This window comes from Lycium barbarum, chromosome 3 (assembly GCF_019175385.1).
Source record: "Lycium barbarum isolate Lr01 chromosome 3, ASM1917538v2, whole genome shotgun sequence".
Classification (NCBI taxonomy): Eukaryota; Viridiplantae; Streptophyta; class Magnoliopsida; order Solanales; family Solanaceae; genus Lycium; species Lycium barbarum.
The window spans coordinates 2,876,705-2,898,520 of NC_083339.1; the positions used below are offsets into that span (position 1 = coordinate 2,876,705).

The 21,816-nt window shown below is 39.1% G+C and overlaps 1 protein-coding gene across 1 annotated transcript; it reads left to right on the plus strand.

Moving 5' to 3' along the window:
• Window positions 1-11,126: 11,126 nt before the first annotated feature.
• LOC132634403 (uncharacterized) lies at window positions 11,127-13,704 on the plus strand. Its single transcript, XM_060350661.1, has 4 exons — window positions 11,127-11,518; window positions 12,092-12,314; window positions 12,408-12,898; window positions 13,026-13,704. The coding sequence occupies exons 1-4, from the start codon at window positions 11,127-11,129 to the stop codon at window positions 13,702-13,704; spliced, it is 1,785 nt and encodes a 594-aa protein (XP_060206644.1).
• The last annotated feature ends 8,112 nt before the right edge of the window (window positions 13,705-21,816 follow it).

Here is a 21,816-nt window from a genome sequence, read left to right on the forward strand (position 1 = left end):
TTGCTTCTCTGTTTCTGTTATTTATAGATGTTCGAAATAAGAGTCTATTCACTCATAAGGGGTGCTCTAAAAGCCTACAAGGGTAAAACAGTACTTTTAATACTTACTATCTATGTTGCTCGGACTCTTTATATCAAGTTAATCAGTGTCACATAAATTAGAACGGAGGAAGTACAATGTAATGAACTTGTTGCCATTTACCAACTTCGAGATATTCATTGATTATAATAATATAATTTTTGAGGATTAGTAGCGTAGTGAAACAGAAAACAAAGGTGTAAAATATTGTCATCTCCAGAATTTATGCAGATTTGAATTTCTTTAATAGTTTTTCAACTAAAATAGCTGAATGTTTAAGATATTTAAAAATAGAACTTGATCTGGCCATGTTACTCTGAGAATATTGGCTCACATTACTAAGTCATTATCAGTTAATTCTAATGGTTTCTCTTTTTCTCAAATAATTAGCATGACACTTTTCCTGATTTTGGCTAGTAAAACAGGTGCAAGTAATAGAGAAAATGATAAAATTGGCTCCTTTTATTAGAGGATAGCTTTAAATTAGTCCATTAAATTTATTACCGAGCAGTTTTAATCCATTACACTTGCCAAAAGTGAAGTCAAATATTTAACGAACTTCATTAAATTTAACGAGAATTATGAAAAAAAGGATTTAACATGAATTCACATTTTAAGGTGTCATTTCTATTTTATTATTTTGAGTTGATGAAGTTTTTTGGTGTTTCGATTTCAGGAATTTGATGGGACTTTTATGATATTTCTGATTAACTTTCACATATTCACTCAAAGACGGACCTATTTTATTTTGTTAGACCAACCACGTGAAAGTATTAATCAAGCTTAAGATTTGCACGTTCTAATATCACATTGAATTCATCTAACATTTCATTATAAAAATTAGATTATTAGGATAATCATTTTAGTTTATTTATTTTAGTCTGTAAAAGCATACATAGATTATCTCTATCGTGATTTGCTGACTTTTCCAGGGGCAAAGGATCTTTACGGAAGCTAGTGCAAAAATATAATGTCCGTTAAATCATAATACTCTATAAAACTTAGCTTGTTTTGGGATTACCATGTATGATCTACTACCAATCTAAAAAAAAACAGCTTTCAACCAAGGAAAACGAGAAATAATAATTGTGCCACAACTAATACTACTTCGTAAGAGAATGAAAAGTTTTTAATGATTAAACGGATAACAAATTATTCGAGAGAAAGTGATTCGCATGATATACTAAGAACATGAAGGAGATACCAAAAGATAAGTTGCTTCTATTTTTATTTTTTTATTTTTTATAATCGAGAAATTCCTCAGACCCAATGACATACATGATTCGAAACTCGGTGGATAATGGATTTGCCCCTCAACTCTTCTCTACTAGCTAATTAGATACTACTAGTCTTTTTTTTGCCTGCAACACAGTTTGTGTGACGTGTCCCTAGTTCACATATCACGTGTTGCACTCTTACCACTAGATAGATCAAAGTCCTAAGATCCTTGCATCAAGCTCTTTTAGGAATCACTTACAATTTTTTTTTTTTAATAGCTATTATTCCCTTAACATCCACTAATTTCGAGCCAAGGAACCTCTTGGGTTGAACTCAAAAGGATCGTCTTAAATTTTCAGGATCTCTTCCAATTGCCCAGACATTTAAGACATGGAAATACGTCAGAAATATTTGGAACACATGCCCATTCCAGGAGTTTTGCAGTGGCATTGGAAAACTCCCACCCCTGTTTAGATTCTGAATCCGCCGTTAAGTCCTCAAACATAATCAAAATGCCTAACATATTAAACGACGCGAGGATAGCATAACGTGTTACCTCAATCCCACTTCGATTATTATTAAAATTTTCCAAATTCGGTTGTTTTTTTGATCCATAATGAGCCTAATGCACACCGTTTTTTTTTTTTTTTTTTTTTTAATGTGAACAAACATTTCCACAGTGCTTATCCTCCTCTGCATGCGCCAATAGTCGCAATATGGGGCTAAACCTATTGACCTTTTATGGAAATTATGTACCAGATTGACATCCACTATGTTCCTATCTGCAACACAATGGTTCTTGAGGCCTTGGGCTGTCTGAACAACTATTCTGTTCATTGAGGACCCCACACATAGGGGCATACCCGTTTTTCTAAATGAGCTAAATAATGGGTCATAATCTATCCGCCCAAAGGTTACTTAAATGAGTTGGATCAAAATAGTCTAAATAATGGCTCATAATCCAATCTGCCCAGGAATTACTTGAGTTGAAATGATTTTGGTCAAAATGGGCTAAATAATGGTTTATAACCCAATTCGCCCAAATCTTATTAAGTTTTAGTTTATTTGTCTGTTTTCTTATACTTGTTTAAGTACCAAATAGAAATTATTTTTCTTTGTTACGACTGTATATAGCATATCAAACAAAAAAATGTCTTTTTAAGAATATTTTGATAAGGTTTCTTATGAGTCAATTTGGGGTAGATATCAGCCCAACTATTAGATGGATTGAATTGAACGGATCAAAATGAAATGAGTTAATAAATGGATAGGGTATAAACCTGCCCAAATTTAAATGCATTGGACAGATCATCTTTTCATGTTTTCTTCTGTCAAAAAATGCAGACTAATATTAATGAAATACTATGCTAGAGTTGCTAGTCTTAGCTACTATGGTGGCCGGCCTAACTACTCCTTTGGAGTCAAAAAGCTCATGCTACTTTAATTTCTTTTCTAATTTTCTTGAAGTGTTGTCTATTTTTACATGGACAGTTACCACACATTTTGTGGATAACAAAGAAACTATGATACCCAATTTTACAATTTCTTCTCTTGTTGTCCACCACAGAAAATCAAAAAAGAGTTTTAACTTTATAGATTTACACTGCAATTGTTTTTTTTTACATTGAGGTTACCTAAAAATTAGCGCTCATAGTAAAAAGAAACCAGTTACCTGAAAATAAAACATATAACCTGCTATAATAGATTAAGCAGGATAGTGTTAAGCTTTTTACATATCAATGTGCATAAACTTAAATCGATAAAGTAATTGTCCATAGCCAGGTCCAGCCAATTCTTTAGACACAAAACATCTATAATAGTAGGCTCTTTAATACATCACTAGATGGCCTTTTGGTTCATCCACATCACTTATTAGAGGAGTCTTTTCGACCAACAAAAAGTAGAAAACCTATATAAATGCATGACCTCTATGAATGAACCAAATATCAGCTTGACGCAACGGATCAACCATTAATTTCTTTGAAAAGGTTTGTAGAAGAAGAAACCCGTAAGATCCCCAACTTATCAAAAAACTACTGTAAAATATTACCGATATGGCAAGTCAGATCACAACCCAACACTTCAAGCAAAGTACATAAATAAATTTCCTGCCAAGACATGTTATAATCTATACTAAATGAAATCTTATAGGGAGTCAGACTTGGTTACAGATCCAATAGCTTTTATTTATAGCCGGTGTATATATAAAGAAATCTATTGAATATCTATGTATACGGGTAAAACCGAGGATACGGGCACGCTCGGTTTCCCGCGGTCATGGTTATGCTCGGTCACGATACGACCTTCTTACCAGAAACGCATCTTCGAGTTCGGGCCGGGATGAGACGATAAAGGAAGGGCAGTTGACTGTCATAAGGAGAAGACCGAAATATCCGCCCTCAACCGGATTATTCGGCTTCGATTTCGGTACAACAGCTGTCACCAGATTTATTTTCTTTATTTAGAATTGTACCAGGGTTGAAACTCCTCTACTATATAAAGAGGAGGTTCTCATCCATTAAAGGGGTTGGCAACGGCAAGGACAGAAAGAGTTCATATCAACAACCATAAGAATCTTTTTAAAACCATTCCCATCTGTTCTTAAGTTCATTTTTCGTTATACTTCGTGTAAGTTTTTAAGAGAAGGTATCGACCTCAGTTTCTATACCCGAGGCCAGACGTACTTAATAGTTGGTCAGATCTGCTTCTCTCTTCATTTATTGGCTTATCTCACAATTTAATCTTGGATTGAATTTAGCCACATATCTTTGGCGTCACGCATAAATTTAATTGTTCTCCGTTTTAAGGTTAAACAGTTTGGCGCCCACCATGGGACCTTAGATAGTAGTGGCTGTTCAATACAACATTCTGGTTACGCTCGATATTTTACACTTATTTTTTAAGGTTTGATTTAAGGTATACCGGAAATGTCGGATTCCCATTCTGTCAACTTCCAAGTGGAAACAAGCCATCACGAGCATGGCGACGGGGACGTACCAAACAACAACGCGACCCCCGTTAATCCTGTTCAAGTCGGATCATCGGTGGGCACGTAATGGCCGGCGAGAATAACGGGGTCATGCTGCAACAGCTCCAAAACCAGTTGGACATGGCTATGACTCAGTTGCAGGCCCAGCAAGAGATCATAGCACAATTGCAAAATCGGGGTCAGGCACCCGACATTGCCCTATTAGAACAGACCCAGGATACGGAGGAAAGACACATCCCACGGGGTAACGAGAACCACCCCGGGCAAAGCAGCGAATTGATAAAAATGCTCGAAGAATTGACCAAACGGGTCGAGTCCGGTGAAAAGAAGATAGAGGCGAACGACAAGAAGGTAGAGAACTACAACTCGAGGGTCGATCAGATTCCGGGGGCTCCACCAGTGTTAAAGGGACCAGATTTATAAAAAGTTTGTTCAAATGCCGTTTCCGCCGAGTGCGGCACCGATGAAAATCCCCAAGAGATTTCGCATGCCCGATATCCCAAAGTACAATGGGACAACGGATCCAAATGAGCATATGACTGCATATACGTACGCTATTAAGGGCAATGATCTCGCCGATGACGAAAGGGAATCAGTGCTGCTTAAGAAATTTGGGGAGACTCTGTCAAAGGGGGCTATGATTTGGTATCATAACTTGCCCGAACACTCGATTGATTCATTTGCCATGCTCGCTGATGCTTTCGTTAAGGCCCATGCCGGGGCCATCAAGGTCGAAACTCGAAAATCGGACTTGTTCAACGTTAAGTAACGAGATGACGAGACCCTTCGCGAGTTTGTGGCTCAATTTCAAATGGAGCGCATGGACTTACCTCCAGTTACTGATGATTGGGCTGTTCAGGCTTTCACCCAAGGGCTCAACTCGAGGAGCTCGATCACATCTATGGAGCTAAAACAAAACCTGATAGAATACCCGGCGATTGCTTGGGCTGATGTACACAACAGGTATCAATCGAAGATCAGGGTCGAAGATGATAAGATTCTGAGGGCTGCTTCAGTATCATGGCATGCCGGTAAAAGGAGTGATCACTCTAGAAGAGTGATAGACCGGGATTCCAGATCGTCATATGATAGGTACCAGCCTTACCCGCTCGATCGAAGGGGGAACGGGCGTAATAACGAATCAGGCAAGAATGATAGGAGAAACGATCGAAGGAATGATCGAGGCCAAAATAGTCGTGGTTTGGTAAACAGAAATGCTGTCGATAGAGCTCCGGGAAACAAAGAAATTCCAAGGTTATCCGAGTATAACTTTTGCGTCGATGTAGCAACTATAGCGGCGGCCGTTATCCGAAACAAAGAAACAAGACATCCTAGGCCAATCCAATCCGACCTAGAAAAGCGGGATAAAAGTCTTATTTGTAAGTATCATCATACTCACGGCCATCGAACCGAGGATTGTCGACAGCTGAGAGGAGGTCGCCCGTCTGTTCAATTTGGGACATCTTCGAGAATTCCTAAGTGAACGAGCAAAAACCCATTTTTAAAAACCTGGACTCCAACAAGCAGGATAGGCCAGAAGAGCCTCAGTAGGTGATACACATGATCATGGGAGGAACTGACGTTCCCGTTGGGCCGGTTATAAAGCGTACAAAAATTTCCATAACGAACGAAAAACGTATCCGGAACGATTACCCCGATGGCCCCATCACATTCAATGACGAGGACATGGAAGGCATCGCCCAGCCGTATAATGACGTACTGGTAATATCTGTCCTTGTCAATAAGTAGAATTAAACGTGTGCTGATTGATCCAGGTAGCTCGGCTAATATCATAAGATGGAGAGTCATCGAACAGCTGGGACTACTAGATCAGATCGTGCCGGCAATACGGGTCCTCAACGGATTCAACATGGCATGCAAAACGACGAAGGGCGAGATCACTTTACCAATCAGTATGGCAGGAACTACGTAGCAGACCAAATTTTATGTGATAGAAGGAGACATGGGATACAATGCATTGCTGGGCAGATCGCGGATTCACCTCGTAAGAGTGGTTCCCTCGACTATGCATCAGGTATTGAAATTCCCGACTCTAGAAAGTATCAAAACTGCCCGTGGTGAACAGCAGGCCACAAAAGAAATGTTCGCGGTTGAAAAATCTGTTAAGACTATAAAGGCGCCAGATTGGAGCGAAGGCAAGAATGCCAAATAGCAATCACAGATCCCGATCCCGAAATCTTCGGAAGATCAGAACGGAGACACACTGGACGAAGAGTTAAAATTCGGAGTACCGAGAACCTTTGTGGTGCCCGATGATTCTGATGCCATTAAGTCCACCATTGAAGAACTCGAGCAAGTCATACTGTTCGTTCATCTACCAAAAAAGATTGTATACCTTGTCACACCCCATTTTAACCCGCAGATTAAAGTTAGAAGTACGACATATTGATGATTCCTATTTTTTGTTTTATTTTAAGGAGTCGCCACCTAATTATTTACGGTGAATTAGGACACCTAAAGTTTATTAAAGTCATGTTTAAAGTTAACTCTGTTTAAGGTCTACGAAACTTAAGATTCTAGGTAAGGGTTCAATTAGTCTAAAGGGAAGGTATTAGGCATCCTTTAAGACCCATTAACCATGGTTAACCGACCGGACTTTATGATTAATTAGGCTAAGGGTAAGTTGCAAAAATTATGGATTAACCTATAATGTAATTGATTTAAGCTAAGAGGAGTGGGGATTAATACTTACCAGTGAAAAGGCTTACCAGTGAAAGGCAATGACTAAGTTTGTATTTTAAAACCTATTGATATCCTTTAAAACAAATGTACCGTGGGATTGTAAACAAACCTCCTCTCCATTGAATCTAATAATTATCCTAAGTTCTTGTAAATGATAGCTGAAAAAGTGCTTCTTCAATGTGACCCCACTGAACTCCCAGGTTCTTTTTTTTTTTTTTTAAGTTCTTCCTCCTTTTGCCTTCAAACTCAACAACGTTTACCATGACTCTTCTTCATCCTTTTTTACCTACATCCCCATTAGATTAAGCTCCCTGAATTGCGAGTTATAGATGAAATTAGTGTGACTAAAGTTGATTATTAGTCTTAATATTCGACAAATATCACACATGCAAATAGAACAAACAAGTAAACAAAACGGAACAAATTAATGGGACATCCAGCCAAGGTACAAGGCTTCTGTATAACCAAGGCAGTTCAAACTTGGAAAGGAAAAAAACGAAGATAGAGGCGTGATCAGCAGCTCATGACCAGCAGTTGGCTTAAACCATAAACACGTCAAATTTTGCCTAAGAGACGCAGCGCTCGTCACAGAGAATAGCAGCAATAAGCAACGTTGTCTCGTGAATGTGGCAGCAAAGTCATCGAAACAACTCGAGGATATTTGGGATTCGAAACTCCCAGTTCATGCAAAGAAAGAGGATAAAAGGATCAGAAAGAAAACTCGATTAAAGTAAATATGAAGGGTAAAGATGAAAGTCAAAGAACTTCTACCAAACAAATTTAAAATATTACATTCACCATAACGTAAACAAACTGAAGCAACGAACAAATTCCTATATCGAATAGGATCAGCTAAAACAGATATAAAAATGCAAAGAAAAAAAACTTATGGGATATGATTGAATGAAAAAGGGGTAAAGAATAGACAAGGGAAATGTATGCAAACAATTGAACCACTACAACGGACAAGGAAAGCTGAATGCCAATAGTAGGCAAAAAAAAGAAACAAAGATATGCAAAACAGGGCACGCCAAACAGTTTTATTTAGTTAATAATCATTTTCGACGCCTTAACCTATTCTAACTCAAACAACCAACCAGATAGGCATTGAAATTAACGTAAACATCAGTGAAGAATCTAAGCAGAAATAAAACTAGTCGAATTGTCTAAGAAAACTAAACTGTGATTCTGAAAAAATAGCAGAAAAATGCATTGAAAGTCAACCAAATTACTAAAGGCAACAGCAAAGAGAAGGACGACAATGCAGATAGTTGATCTCTCGAAAAGTAGCACCTGTTTTATCAAGATCACATCCATAATAAACGACAAATGATCACAGTTCATAGTAGGCTAATTTAACCCTTAAAGGGGCACAAGTTATCATGCTAAAGTGGTAGTCAAGATACTTCCAGAACCTTCAGGTTCAGCCGATCATAACAATAGCAAACAGACCCAAGCTTATGCAAGCATTTTTTAAGGAGAAACATGTGCAGATACTGGGGATATTCTTAGAGAATTAAGACTTGTTTATCAATATCAAACACCTTCCTAGCAATTTTATGCTTAAGATAAATGGAGGCAGGTTAAGCACAAGTTAACATATTTACAAACGAGCAAAGTTCAGACCAACCCCTCTCTTTTAGAAAGCAACTCCCTGCTAGTTCATTGAACTTCTACTTTCCTCAAACAGGGAAGAACTCAAGCTTGGGTCCAATAGTTACAACATTTATTCCTGAGTTTCAATAGGAAATACTATCCAGTTTTAATGCAAGATGATTCTCGGCTGACTAATGGCTAATGAAAACTGAAGCTGGATATTGACATAGGTTTGAAAGATTCAAAAAAATATGATCACGCAAGGTCAAAACTAAAGCTATTTTCCTGATATTCTTTCTTAAATAGAATTGAATTCATACCTTTGAGAAAATTTCCAGTTTAAATGTTAAAACATCACATGTTCTTCTATTCCCATAGCACATTAAGATAAGCGACAAAATTTCGATATTTATATCTCTGTAGCCACTTCAAACATCATGATGAATAGGAAGCGGTTACCATTATACTCAAACAGATTCAGCGGAATATTTATATTACGCATTATCGATGATGCGATTTCCTCATAACAACGTCATCGACATAGATTCTGAGCTAGCTTACTTGATTTTAAACAACAACAATTAGGCTAAACATGATCATTTGACCAACGCGTCATATAAACTAACATTTTATCGTACACTTGCTAATTGATAAATACATCGCAAACAGATGTGCTAATCCACTGATAGTAACAAACAGGAAAAACACCCTACTTCTACGAGCTTAACTGAAAATGTAAACAAAATAACAACATAACCAAACAAAAAAACCAAACAAAATCACTAAAGGAGGGAAAGTTACCTTTGTTGGGTGCAGTGAAATGGGGCGTCGACCGCGTCGAATCTACTCTCGTATTGACGAATTCGAAACTTCGAGTCAAAAAATTAAAATGTCTTTGTTATAATTTAAAGTTCTTTTGCCGAGCGGCGACGACCGTCGATTTGAATTGTGAAAACTTAACTTCTCAACACAAAACTCATAAACTTAATCACTTTCTGATTTAAGAAAAGAAAGAGGGTTCAGGATCAGATTCTAAAAAAATTAAAACAAAATCCAAGACCTTTAGAAAAAATCGAAATCTGGTCAAGACTTGTTGGAGATTCGAACGTTGGAGGAGTTTTGGGATTCAATATTTCGTTTCTCGATCTTACCCCGTTTCTTGCTCGTTCCAAAATCCCCCCTTTCCAGAATCAATTTCCATCGATTTATAGGGTTTTGTTTTGCTTTAAGATAAGAGAGAGAGGAGCGTATGAGGTAGGCGTGGGGGACAGTGGTGAGTGGGGAGCAGAGATAGCGATGGTGGAGTGACAGAGAACGTGAGGGGGACAGGGGTTAGTGGAGCGGTGAAGAGAGAAGGAGAAAAGGAGAAGTGAGGGAGGCGGAAGTGAGATTGAAGGAGAAAGAGAGGGAGAGGGATTAGGGATTAGGGTAAAGAAGTTGAAGTGTAGGGGTTGGGCCGGGTAGGAGTTAATTGGGCTGGTCCGTTTTGGGCTGGCCTATTAATTTAAATATGGGCTGATATAAATGGGTTGGGTATTAAAATGTGGATTGTTTATTAAATAGGGAAATAATGTTGTATTGGTATTTTGGGTCATTAATTTGGCTGAAAATTATTGATCCCTCCTCCGCTATTTAATCATTTTTGGGATTCTAATTTAATAACTGGTATAATATATATTATGTAAAGACAATAAATAATTAATACGTAAAAAGTAAATATTTTGCAAAGTGTTGTCTTGCAATTAATTTAACGAGTCCGAACCCAAAAAATGAAATGATGACGAATCATTTAAAATTTGTGGTAAAGTAATACTTGTAATGTTAAAAGATAAAAGTAGCGAGAATAATAGTAGTGAAAATAAAGTATTTAGCTCGTCAATAAATTTAGACGCCCGAGTGAATAAAATTAAATAAAGGAGGGACAAAATTGGGTGTCAACATACCTGGCACGGGGTTAACCCCCGAGCTCAAGAAAGAATTAATTGAGTTTCTTAAAATTAACTCAGATTGCTTTGCTTGGTCCCATTTAGACATGACAGGTATTCCAACGGACGTGACGACACACAAGTTGAGCTTGGATCCAAGTTTTCCCTCGGTCAAACAAAAGCGGAGGCCACAACCCGAGGTAAAACATGCATTCGTCAAGGACGAGGTAACCAAGATCCTTAATATAGGATCCATTCGAGAGGTAAAATACCCGGATTGGTTAGCTAACGTTGTAGTAGTGCCTAAAAGGGGGAATAATTTTAGAATGTGCGTAGATTATAAAGATTTAAATAAATCCTGCCTAAAGGATTCATTTACTTTGCCTAGCATCGATTGCATGATCGACGCTACCGCGGGTCACAACACGCTGAGTTTCCTCGATGCCTATTCGGGGTACAACCAAATGCAAATGGACCCGGAGGATCGAGAAAAAACCTCTTTTATAACTAGGTTTAGCACATATTGTTATAATGTAATGCCCTTCGGCTTAAAAAATGTCGGTGCCACCTATCTGCGTTTAGTCAACCGAATGTTTGAACACCAAATAGGGAGATCCATGGAAGTTTATATAGATGACATAGTCGTTAAGTCTCTGCGAGCAGATGACCATTTGAAATTTTTGCAGGAAACTTTCAACATATTAAGAAAGTACAACGTGAAGCTGAACCTGGAAAAATATGCCTTCGGAATCGGATCGGGCAAGTTTCTCGAATTCATGGTATCAAATCGGGAAATCGAAATCAACCCGGATAAGATAAAGGAAATCGAAGATATCACCGTGATAAACGACATCAAAGGGGTACAAAGATTAACGGGACGGATAGCTGCCGTAAGCCGATTCATCTCCAGATCCTCGGACAGGAGTCGCCGTTTCTTCTCATTGCTCAAGAAAACGACTGACTTTGCATGGACCCCCGAATGTCAGATGGCCTTGGGAGAACTCAAAAGGTACTTATCAAGCCCACCTCTACTCCACACACCAAAAGCGAACGAGCAGTTGTATCTATACTTGGCGGTGTCCGAGATAGTGGTGAGCGGTGTCCTAGTTTGAGAGGAGAAAGGTACACAATACCCGATTTACTATGTAAGTAGAACCCTCGGTGACGCCGAAACTAGGTACCCACATTTCGAAAAAGTCGCTTTGGTTTTATTAAGTGCATCTAGAAAATTAAAACCTTACTTTCAGTGTCATCCCATATGCGTCGTAACGTCGTACCCCCTAAGGAACGTCATGCATAAACCTGAACTCTCAGGCCGACTAGCAAAGTGGGCTGTGGAGATTAACGGGTATGATATTGAATACAAACCCCGAACTGCAATCAAATCCCAAATACTGGCAGATTTCGTGGCCGATTTTGTGCCGGCCATGATCCCCGAGGTCGACAAGGAGATGCTTCTTTCCTAGGGGACTAGCACGGGAGTCTGGACCCTTTACACGGATGGTACGTCTAATCTAAAAGGGTCCGGGTTAGGGATCGTTCTCAAACCTCCCTCAGGTGACATAATAAGCCAATCTATTAGATCAGCTGATTTAACTAACAACGAAGCCGAGTATGAGGCTATGATTGCAGGTTTAGAACTAGTTAAAAGCTTGGGAGCCGAGATCGTAGAGGCCAAATGCGATTCTCTCCTGGTGGTCAACCTAACAAACGGAACCTTCGAAATCAAAGATCATAGAATGCAGAGATATCAGGAAAAATTGCAGGTTGTCCTTCGTCGGTTCAAGGAGTGGACGTTGGAACACGTACCCTGGGATCAAAATAATGAGCCGGATGCCCTGGCAAATCTGGGATCCTCGGTCGAATAAGAAGGGTTCGCCTCCGGAACTGTGGTGCAGTTGACAAAATCAGTCATAGAGACCGGCCGCGCCGAGATAAACTCGACCAGCCTCACTTGGGATTGGAGAAACAAATACATAGACTATCTCCAAACAGGAAAGCTACCATCCGATGCCAAGGAATCAAGGGCCCTCCGAACCAAAGCAGCTAGATTTTGTTTGGTCAATAGCCAGTTGTACCGAAGGTCATTCCACGGCCTCTTGGCGAGATGCCTAGGACCAGGGGAAACCGACTATGTTCTGAGGGAAGTTCACGAGTGGACTTGTGGAAACCATTCGGGAGCCGATTCATTGGTCCGCAAACTGATCAGAGCAAGATACTACTGGAACGGGATGAAGGAAGATGCCAAAACCTTCGTTCGAAAATGTAACGAATGCCAAAGGCACGCCCCATCAATATCAATCCGGGGAAGAGCTCCATCTGGTCCTCTCACCATGGCCATTCATGAAATAGGGCATGGATATAGTGGGACCTTTGCCATGGGCCCCAGGTAAGACATAATTTATTTTACATATGACTGATTATTTCTCTAAATGGGTCGAAGCACAGGAACTCGAGAAAGTCAGGGAAAAAGAGGTCATTGATTTCATTTACGACCATATAATCTGTCGTTTCAGGGTACCAGCGAAAATCGCGTATGATAACGGGAAACAGTTCATAGGTAGCAAGGTCAGCAAGTTTTTCGAAGAATACAAAATCAAGAAAATCTTATCAACCCCGTATCATCTGAGCGCGAATGGCCAGGCCGAGTCTACCAATAAAACCATACTGCAGAATTTAAAGAAAAGACTGGCCGGCTCTAAGCATCGATGGAAGGAGGTTCTGCCTGAGGTTTTATGGGCTTACCGCATAACGGTAAGATCAAGCACCGGGGAGACTCCATTTTCCCTTGCATATGGAGCCGAGGCCCTGATACCCGTCGGGGTTGGTGAGCCAAGCTTAAGATTCCGTTACGCCACTGAAGACTCGAACCATGAAGCAATGTCTATCAATCTGAATCTCGTGGACGAAAGGAGAGAAGCTGCTTATATCCGGATAGCCGCACAAAAGCAGATGATGCAAAGGTATTATAACTGGAGGACCAACCTCAAGCATTTTCAAATTGGGGACTTAGTACTGAGGAAGGTCATATTTCATACGAAGAACCCTTACGAAGGGAAATTAGCCCCGAATTGGGAGGGACCGTACAGAGTCACTGGAATAATCAGGAAAGGTTCTTGTCAGCTGGAGAACGAAGACGGACAACAGCTGAAAAACAACTGGAATGTAGCACACCTAAAACGATATTACTGTTAAAGGTACAAATAACTTTTCTTTTGCTTTTTTCTCTCTCCATCTAACCACGCAGGGATACAGTCCGAGGGACAACGAAACAGCACAGCGGACACTCGGAAGTCATAGACTTAGGACTGAAAGCACGCGCTGCACTCTTTTTCCCTTTGACCGTTTTGTCCCGAAGTGGGTTTTCGGTAAGGTTTTTAATGAGGCAGCGCTGAACAACGTGCTACACATATAGAGCATACCGATCAAAGACCGGAGATCGGGGACTGCACAGACCGAAGTACCCGAGCCGTCATACTTCAGACTCGAATACTAGGGGACTATCATACCATGAGTTAAGTGATAACTATGTAAAAGCCAAGGCCCGAACGATAGGATCAGATGTAAGGACCAAACGATCGATTGAATCGTGTCCATTTAGTTTGTTCTTGCCGCGACAACAATTGCGAATGCATCTCTGGCCAGTTTTTCAATAAAAAACTTACTTTGATCAAAAGGATCCAATGTTTCCAAATACCGAAAAACTATGGCGTAAACAGTTAAAGACTACGGTCTAAACTATGGCATAAACAGTTAAAGACTACGGTCTAAACTATGGCGTAAACAGTTAAAGACTACGGTCTAAAAAACATATGCAAGCTCGAAAGGCTGCGACCTAAAATAGTTAAAGACTACGGTCTAAAAAACATACGCAAACTCGAAAAGCTGCGACCTAAAACAATTAAAGACCACAGTCTAAAAACGCAAAAATATCGTGATCGGGCCTGTCTTGCAAATTATAAATAAAGAAACGACTAAAGTCAACACGGACTAAAACCCAATCATGAGACGTTACCATTTGAATTTTATCCTGGCCGAAACAATATGGCAAATTATAATGATGGCATAAACCGAACAAACATTGAATCGAGGAGTACTTTGCAAATATCAAATACGAATTTTGATTTTCATTCATACATACATAAAGTACATTTACAAAGGCTCGGATTAGTGGCCTCAAAACAAAGGGATAAAAACAAAAGAAGGGACGCAAGGCCCTGAATCGGCTGACTCGAGGTCCACATCCGAATCCTCAGGGTCGAACGCAGCCTTTGCTTCCACTTCAAGCTTCTTGGCTTCCTCGATCAGATCTGATAAGTCCACACCAGTGGCCTGAACTTCTTCAAGGGTTTTCCTTCGGGATAAGCACCGCTCGTACTCAGCTGGAGGATTACTGGCCTTTTTGGCAGCAGTCACATCAGCTTTGTACTGCTCTAACATATCATCATAACCCGAAATCTGGTCAAGAGCCTTTCCATGCTTAGCTTGCAGATCGATGATGACCCGGTTCAATTGGTCCCGTTCAGCTTCGGCCGCAGCAAGTGATGAGCTAAGGCCATTAATTTGTTCCACCGTTGCCCGAAGCTGCTCCCTGAGAACATCACGTTCGGCCACAGCACTGATGGTCATTTCGTAGAGGACATTAAACTCGGGCTTGATCCCATCCAGCTCTGCCCGAAGTTGATCGATCTGGCTAACATAAGCCCGGGCCTGAGAAGGAAGGGCGTTAGCATCAGCCGTTAAAGATTTATTGAAAACTTCGAAAGCCCTTAATTTTTCGGCCAGCTGATCGCGCTCTCGCTTAGCCTCGGTAGCTTCATTTCGAGCCACTGTTAAGTCCGACTTCAGGATGGAAAGGTCAGGGAGAGATGAGATGTATTACAATTTCTGCTCGTACCGATCTATGAGCTCGTCTAGCTACCTCCTGACTTTTGCTTTTAAGCTCCTCCTTGAGCCGACCCACTTCATGCCTAAGCCTGTGAAAGCTGGCATGATGAAGCACGGAGGCCTATAAAAGAAAGAGGGATGATTGTAAAATGAGACATGAAGTTAAATCTAAGTGAGAGAAGAACAAGAATAAAACTTACCCGATTCAATGCCTGTTGGGCCTCGTTGAAAAGCATGATTCGCTGACTTCATCCATTTTTCGACGGTCTTCCTGGGACACCAGAGGGTATAAATAGCTGGCCACCCTGACTGGCCCCGACAACATGTTCATGTCGGCCGGTACCTTGAAAGTTATTAGCCTCTTCTGATTCGGGTCGGTACTAGGGGCAGGAAACAGCTTCCCCAACCTAGGACCGGAATTAACTCCGAAACGATCGGCCACGGGGATGGACAAATGCTCAAAACCCAACATTCCCGAAGCGGGTGTTTCATAACCCTCGTGACTGGCTGCCCTTTGCTCGGTCATCTTGCCTTTGGCTTTCTCGTCATCGGCGGGAATATCCACCAATGGCGGCGGAGAATCCTGTATGCAAATTATCGTTTCAGATGAGGCCACAGCTTGTATCAGAAGGGCGGAACCAATACCGTACAAAGGCAGAATATTAGGTATCTTAGAGCCTGATGTTATACCCCATTTTACCCGGGTTAAATTAGAGTACAACATATTGGAGATTCCTAAATTGCTTTGTTTTAAGGAGTCGCCACCTAATTAGTTTAATGGTGAATTAGGACACCTAATTTATTAACTAAGGTAAAGATAACTAAACCTCCGTTAATAGTCTGCTTAATCAATGTGATTCTAGGTAAGGGTTCTATATTATCCTAAAGGGGAGGGGTTAGGCATCCTTTAGAATCCGTTAACTACGGTTATCCGACCAAACTTAGGTTAATTAATTGAAGTTAAATATAATGCTTAAATTTTAAGAAAATAACTTGTACAGGTTACCAAGGTTTTAAAGAAAATATAATAATGCCATTTAAACTAACTTGTAGAAAAATATAGTAGTTTGCATAGAGAAAGATGCTTTAAAAATGAAACTTATAAATGTTGTTAAAACATTGAATAAAATAGTAATGCTATTTAAAAATAAGACTTGTAGACAAATATAATAATTTGCGTAAGAGAAGATTTTAAATGCTATTTATAATAAGACCTATGAAGACTTCAAATAATAATGCTATTTAAAACGAGACTAATAATTTGCATAAAAGGAGATTCTAAAGTGCTATTTGAAATAAAGTTATAAATGCTGCTAATGCTTTAAATGGAAGTAGAATAATGCTATTCAAAATAAGATTTTCAAAATATGATAATTTGCATATAAGTAGAATAAAATGCGGGTTTGCACAGTATTTTAATAAATATTTGAAACAAACTAAACGATGACGTATTAATTGACTTGGTGTTTTAGAAGTGTAAACAAGATTATGTTTTATTAACTACATTTGGCTAAAATATGCATAGTTTGGATAAGCCTTAAAAGATGTCTACAAAATATTTTTAGTTCTTATTTGCGTGTTAGTGGCGTTTTAAAATTCCCAAGATAATAAAATATGATTCCTTTAACTCAAAATATGAATTTACGCTATTGAAAATCAATTATTCTAAAAGTAAAGATTATAAATACTATAAATAACTTTAATATAAAAGAAGAAAATGGAACTTATGGAACTAATTATTAGTTTTCCTTAAATTAACTATCTATTACTAAAACTAAAGCCCACTAAGTTCACCTATAATTCATCTAAGCTAAGAGCCAAAAGTGTTAGTTAAAACAACACAAGTTAAATGCAATAAAATAAAGTAGGGGGCACAAGAAATGTAAATAAATGGGCTCAGCCCATTTTCGGACTGTTAGTCATGCTGCTGTTGGAATGGGTTCAGCCCATTTTTCACAAGGTTGCGGCGGATCTGTTTTGCTGCTATTGGACCTCGGCCCAGCAGAGATTTTATGCATTGCTGCGGATGGGCTGGACATGGAAGATGTTGACTAATGGACTTTATGTTGGGCTAAGCCCAACACCAAACGCGGAAGAAAAATGAGTCCCTCGGACTCGTACGCGATGGTCATGCATAAAAAAAAATGAAAGGAAAAGGATTAGTATACGATCAATGAATAAGGTCGAGCATACAAAATATAAACTCAAAATAGATCAGTAGGTTGCGTATATATTATGTATATCTGAAAAAAATGAAATAGAGACAGGGAGGAAAGAAAAGGCCTTAAACCAATTCAAACAACACACAGAATAAGACCGGCAATCTCTCGACTACATGACCAGTTCAATCGGCCAATGTTTACAACCACAACTATCATGAACAGTGAAGTAAATGTCAACTACAAAATCAAAACATATATATGTCAAGATGGCCATATAGAACAAAACATCAGGCTTAAAAGATTAAGGTAACAAAAGGGAAAACACACTCAAGAAATATACATTCCAGGAGAACACTGGTCAAAGCAGATGACACATTAGAATGCAAGATAGGCTATTTACATTGTCCAAATATCAAACAGCAGCCCACATAATCCCAACAGGTAATTCAATGGAATATGACAATATCACAATTTCAGGTTTAAACAAGTAGTACATAGAGATATATATACTCAACTGATCCATATAATACTCTTAAGTGATATTAGTGAATAAAGACAGGCTTATACATAACAGAGGATGATCATTTCAGCATACAACTATCATTTTCAGCGAGTCTCAAAATCTTTAAAGGATTCAATCAGGATACCATACATATTATAACCTCCCAGAATGAGAAAATTGGACACTGCCCAGTCGTGGGGATTTAAAATAGGGAATAACAGTGATGCCAATACCCTTACTAAATAACTAAGGGCATTTAGTGATATCCTATATATGATGACACAGAATGCTCAAACAACAGCAAACTTCAACTTGTTGACATATTTAAGACATCATTCCAAGGTATACAAAAGGCACTCCAAAGAAAGGGGATACAACCTTCAGCGAATATCCACCCGATATACATACTAAATTCATACTCAATTTGTCATACGATAGATGTCTGGAAACTGCAGAATATACTAAGAAAAGGGGAGTCGCGGCATGATACAAGTGAGGCAAACAGAATCAACAGATTTCGAATAAGATTGGTATAATGCAAGTAGACATGTATAGGACCAGTTCTTAACTTTTAAGCCTAATCCTAAGGGAAAGAGGGAAGGTATGAAAATGTCTTAGCCATATTTGCTTAAGGAGGAAATAAATTTCAGAATTCACACACTAACAGAGAAATCTTCATACTTCAATCACCTAACAGAACTTCAAACATTCGCTAACTAATCTCGACGAAGTGTAGAATAGTTTTGAAAGGGGCAGAACTAACTTTGAATACCTTTACCCATTTAAAAGAATATATTTTGAGATATTTAGACGCTAAAACCAATAGCAAATTAACAACACAGGCCACAGAGTCATTAAAAAGAGCATTCAAAGGCCTTGATCAGTTTAATAACTCAAGTCACATGTCTTTGACCTTCATGGGCACAGCCAAACAGACTTACACCAACTGGTATGCAATTCATCATCACCGGTTTAACATACAACAAAACTTAAATTTTCTAAATACCATTTTGGGATAATAACTCCATTAAATAGCAATCGGACATACACACGACTTTATACTACCAAATACCAAACAACTACATACAAATCACATAGGGAACAGGTAAACCAATCAAACAAGCTACATAAACATTTCAGTAATTCTGACTAAACAAGATACCCAGACCAGCGCAATATGATCAAACTAACACTTACATAAGTAAACAAATTCCTAATGGACAGTATACTAATGAGGGAATTGAAACAACCTGCCCTTCTTTATTTTACGTGAGCTCAGATAAATCCAAACAGGGTCATACACAGCCTTAAAAATGTTAATAACATGCCAGTATTTACTCAAACGACATACTGAAGATCAAATTATCCACCAAAAAGTAAAACATACTAAACTCAAACAAAACCAAACTAATCTAAGTAGAACTGGAATAATATCTATCAATATTATCACATTACCTAAACCAATAAAATGTAAAGCATATGAAAACAGATAATACAAAACAGAGGCTGAAGTAGGCACAGCGTCGATCGAACTGATTACTCAACATACTGAATCTCGACTAAACAGGACCTAAGCTACCAAATAAGCAGGAATTAAATACCCTTAAGCATGATTAAACTTAGGAAATAAGAAGAACACAACTAAACATAACCACCTTTAACATATGCAATCCTAGTTTAAACTACAGAACAACATAATTATACTAACAAACTTCAACATGCCAAATCAAACACCTGACGATACTTACTCCTTAACTGATACTGAAACCGAAACAAATACATGTCGACATAGAAAGCTAACTCATACAAACATCACATCGGAAATAAAAATGAATTTCAAAGAAGAGGGGAAATTGCTGACCTTTTGCAAGTGCAGCGAAATGAGGTGCAGGGGTTTCCAATCTACACTCGAAAACTATTAGATCTGAGCTTGCGATGCTCGGATTCGAAGCAACAACAAGGCGAATGAAAACAGAAAAATTGATTTGGGTATTCTTGACTACTAAAAACTAATATTTTTTTAAGGAATTCAAGGCGGTTCAAACTTTAATTCTTGGGGAAATTCGTCACCCAAAAAAAAGCCCCCCCCCCCCCCTTTCAAACGATTCAAACGCCCCTATTTATAGGGTTTTGCTTTGCATTGTGTTGAATAAAAAAAACGATACGCGCGGGGGACAGAGGGAATGGGGATGGCAGTGAGCGTGGGGAGACAAGGCTAAGTGGGAGGAAAAAAAGGGACGAGAGAAGATGGGGGAGATGAGGGAGACGAAGGAGAGAAGGGAGAGAGAGACGAAGAAGATAAGGGATGGGGCGGCTGCAAAATGGGAAGGGAACCCTAGTGGTTCCCTTGTTTTGAACGAAGTGAGTCGGGTAAGGGTTAATGGACTGGGTCCATTTTCTTTTGGGCTGGGTTATTTTAAGATGTTGGGCTGGTTGTTTAAAATGTTGGGCTGGGGTGTTAAAGTGTGGACTGATCTGAAAATTGGGTTGATGGATTTAAAATATGGGCTTCATAAATTTGAAGTAAATGACCCATTTTAATTAATTATTTACTAAGTGTGCTAAAATATTACCTAATATAAAAAATGCAATTATTAATGCTCAGGTAATAAAATTATATGATATTGTAATAGCCGTGCAACAATATTTTAACAATAAATAAACGCTATCGTTTAATTGTATGAAATAAATGCGATGCGTATGCATAAGGTGGTAAAAAATGCTGAAAAGCAAATTATGACAATACTGGTAATAATAATAATAATAACAAAATAATAATATTAATAATAATAACAATGATGATAATAATAATCATAATAATAATAATAGTAATAATAATAATAATAATAATGGTAATAATAACAGCAATGACTACAACAGGAGAATGAATGCCTGTATTAATAAAAGCTAATAATTATAATAAAATATAAATAGTTATTATTTATTTTTTTTGCCACAATATTGGGAGCGTAAAATAGGTATTTCAGAGGAAAGGTGGGACAAAATTGGGTGTCAACACCTGATATCGATGAAGTTGCCTTCGATCCAGCGGCTGCGGCTGACAATTTTTCAATACTTCGAGTAGAAGTGTGATCGGATGCCCCGACCTTCGATCCGATGCTCCCTGCATCCGTCGGCCTCAAGATGCCGCTCGATTTGGCCGAAATTCGACTTGAGCTTTCCGCCAATGGTGGAGTGATTGCAACAGAACCGGTCAGATCATGCTCGAGGATCTCGTCACTAAGACGATGCCTACCTAACGCCTGATCATCATCGTCAGAATGGTACAATAACTGGCCAACGACATCAGCGTCCAAAGCACGGGCCGAGACACCTTCCTAGAAGGTCTCTCGAATAACGATCCTCGATCTTTCCCTGGCCTGGGAAGGAGCTCGAAATGATTCGGAGGATCTTCTTTTCCTCCTTTCAACTAAATCTCCCTGATCGGGAGCTTCGATGTCCTGCTCGTCAGCTAAGGCCTTGGCAGTTTCCTGGCCCCGAATTCTGGTGGCCTTTGATAAACCTGTGAAGCAAAAAGAAGAACGATCCTTACCTAACTAATGTGGCGTATTGCGTAGAGAAGAAAGGACGACGCTCTAAGGGAAGGACTTACCGTGGGTTCCGGCCTCCCAACGGGACCAGGACAAACGTCTCTAGCTACGTTCAGCATAAGTAAGTTGGGAACAGACTTTCCCAATACACTAGTCGAGGTTAGGAACCGCACTAAGGGTTCGGGAAAGCGCTGTATACACACGA

Excerpts from the sequence above, each read along its gene's own strand:
- LOC132634403 (XM_060350661.1), top strand. The coding sequence starts at position 11,127 with ATGGAAGTTTATATAGATGACATAGTCGTTAAGTCTCTGCGAGCAGAT. Across the intron at positions 11,519-12,091 it reads GCCTTGGGAGAACTCAAAAG|ATCAGCTGATTTAACTAACA; the intron begins GTACTTATCAAG and ends CCAATCTATTAG. Across the intron at positions 12,899-13,025 it reads ACCTTTGCCATGGGCCCCAG|GGTACCAGCGAAAATCGCGT; the intron begins GTAAGACATAAT and ends CTGTCGTTTCAG.